Source organism: Herpailurus yagouaroundi, unplaced genomic scaffold (genome assembly GCF_014898765.1).
Source record: "Herpailurus yagouaroundi ecotype Mexico unplaced genomic scaffold, PumYag 150579, whole genome shotgun sequence".
Taxonomy (NCBI): Eukaryota; Metazoa; Chordata; class Mammalia; order Carnivora; family Felidae; genus Herpailurus; species Herpailurus yagouaroundi.
Genome location: NW_024422702.1, coordinates 1 through 1,205, shown reverse-complemented (window position 1 = coordinate 1,205; position 1,205 = coordinate 1). Strand labels below are relative to the sequence as shown.

Here is a 1,205-nt window from a genome sequence, read left to right as displayed (position 1 = left end):
CACCTGAATTTCCTTTTTCTAGACATTAATTACAGTATTTTTCCTCTTATGATATTACCAGCTAATAAACTCTGCTAAAACAATAAGCCACGAAGAGTCTTCTGTCACCCACCAAGCGATCAGTAATTGGACCCCTAATAAAGGTATAACAAATGAACTAAAATCAGGAAAACCCGTGACCTACATACACATGGTGTTCTGCCACACAAATCGAAGAATCAACTGGTCATCGTAACTCCCTGATCATCTGTCTTATTCACACCACAACCTTCCAAGAATAATGGAGAGTTGAATATTTACTTGTTGTTTCTTTCACATTTCAGACATGCCACAATGAAGGCCAACCAGACAGTCCTGAAAGAATTCATTCTTGTGGGCTTCTCCTCGTACCCACACGTGCGGACATTCCTCTTCGTGCTCTTTTTTGGCCTCTACCTTCTCACCCTCACAGGTAACCTGGCCATCCTGGGTCTAACTTGGGCGGACAGATCTCTCCACACCCCTATGTACCTCTTCCTCCGTGCCCTCTCTTTCTCCGAGACCTGCTACACGCTGACCATCATCCCCAAGATGCTGGCAGACCTGCTCACTGAGAAGAGAAGCATTTCAGTCCCGGGGTGTGGCTTGCAGATGTATTTCTTCTTGGGACTTGGTGGCACCAACTGCATCATCCTCACGCTGATGGGATACGATCGCTTTCTGGCCATCTGCCACCCTCTCCGATACCCACTGCTGATGACCAATGTGGTGTGTGGGCAGCTGGTGGTCTCTGCTTGGGCCGGAGGCTTCCTTATCTCTGTGACAGAGACTGCACTGATATTCGGGGGCTCGTTCTGCACCCCCAACCTCATCCACCATTTCTTCTGCCACATGCGGGCCGTGGTGAGGCTGTCGTGTCTAGACAGCGACCTCACCGAACTCGTTGTAACAATGATCTCGGTGTCAGGCTTGACGGGCACCTTTCTGCTCATTATCATCACTTATGTTTTCATTCTGTCCACTGTCTTCAGGATCCCTTCAGCCGAGGGCAAGCAGAAGGCCTTTTCTACCTGCGCCTCTCATCTCACTGTGGTCATCGTCCACTTTGGCTTCGCGGCTATTGTCTATCTGAAGCCAGAAGGCTCGGGAGGAGATGACACACTCATCGCTGTCCCTTACACCGTCATCACCCCTTTCCTCAGCCCCCTCATTTTCAGCCTCAGGAA

General features: G+C 49.6%; 1 protein-coding gene across 1 annotated transcript; it reads left to right on the top strand.

Moving 5' to 3' along the window:
* Window positions 1-333: 333 nt before the first annotated feature.
* LOC121026650 (olfactory receptor 10X1-like) lies at window positions 334-1,200 on the top strand (the record flags this gene model as incomplete). Its single annotated transcript, XM_040469445.1, has 1 exon — window positions 334-1,200. A coding segment is annotated over exon 1 (867 nt), but the record flags the coding sequence as incomplete, so codon positions are not given.
* Window positions 1,201-1,205: the final 5 nt, after the last annotated feature.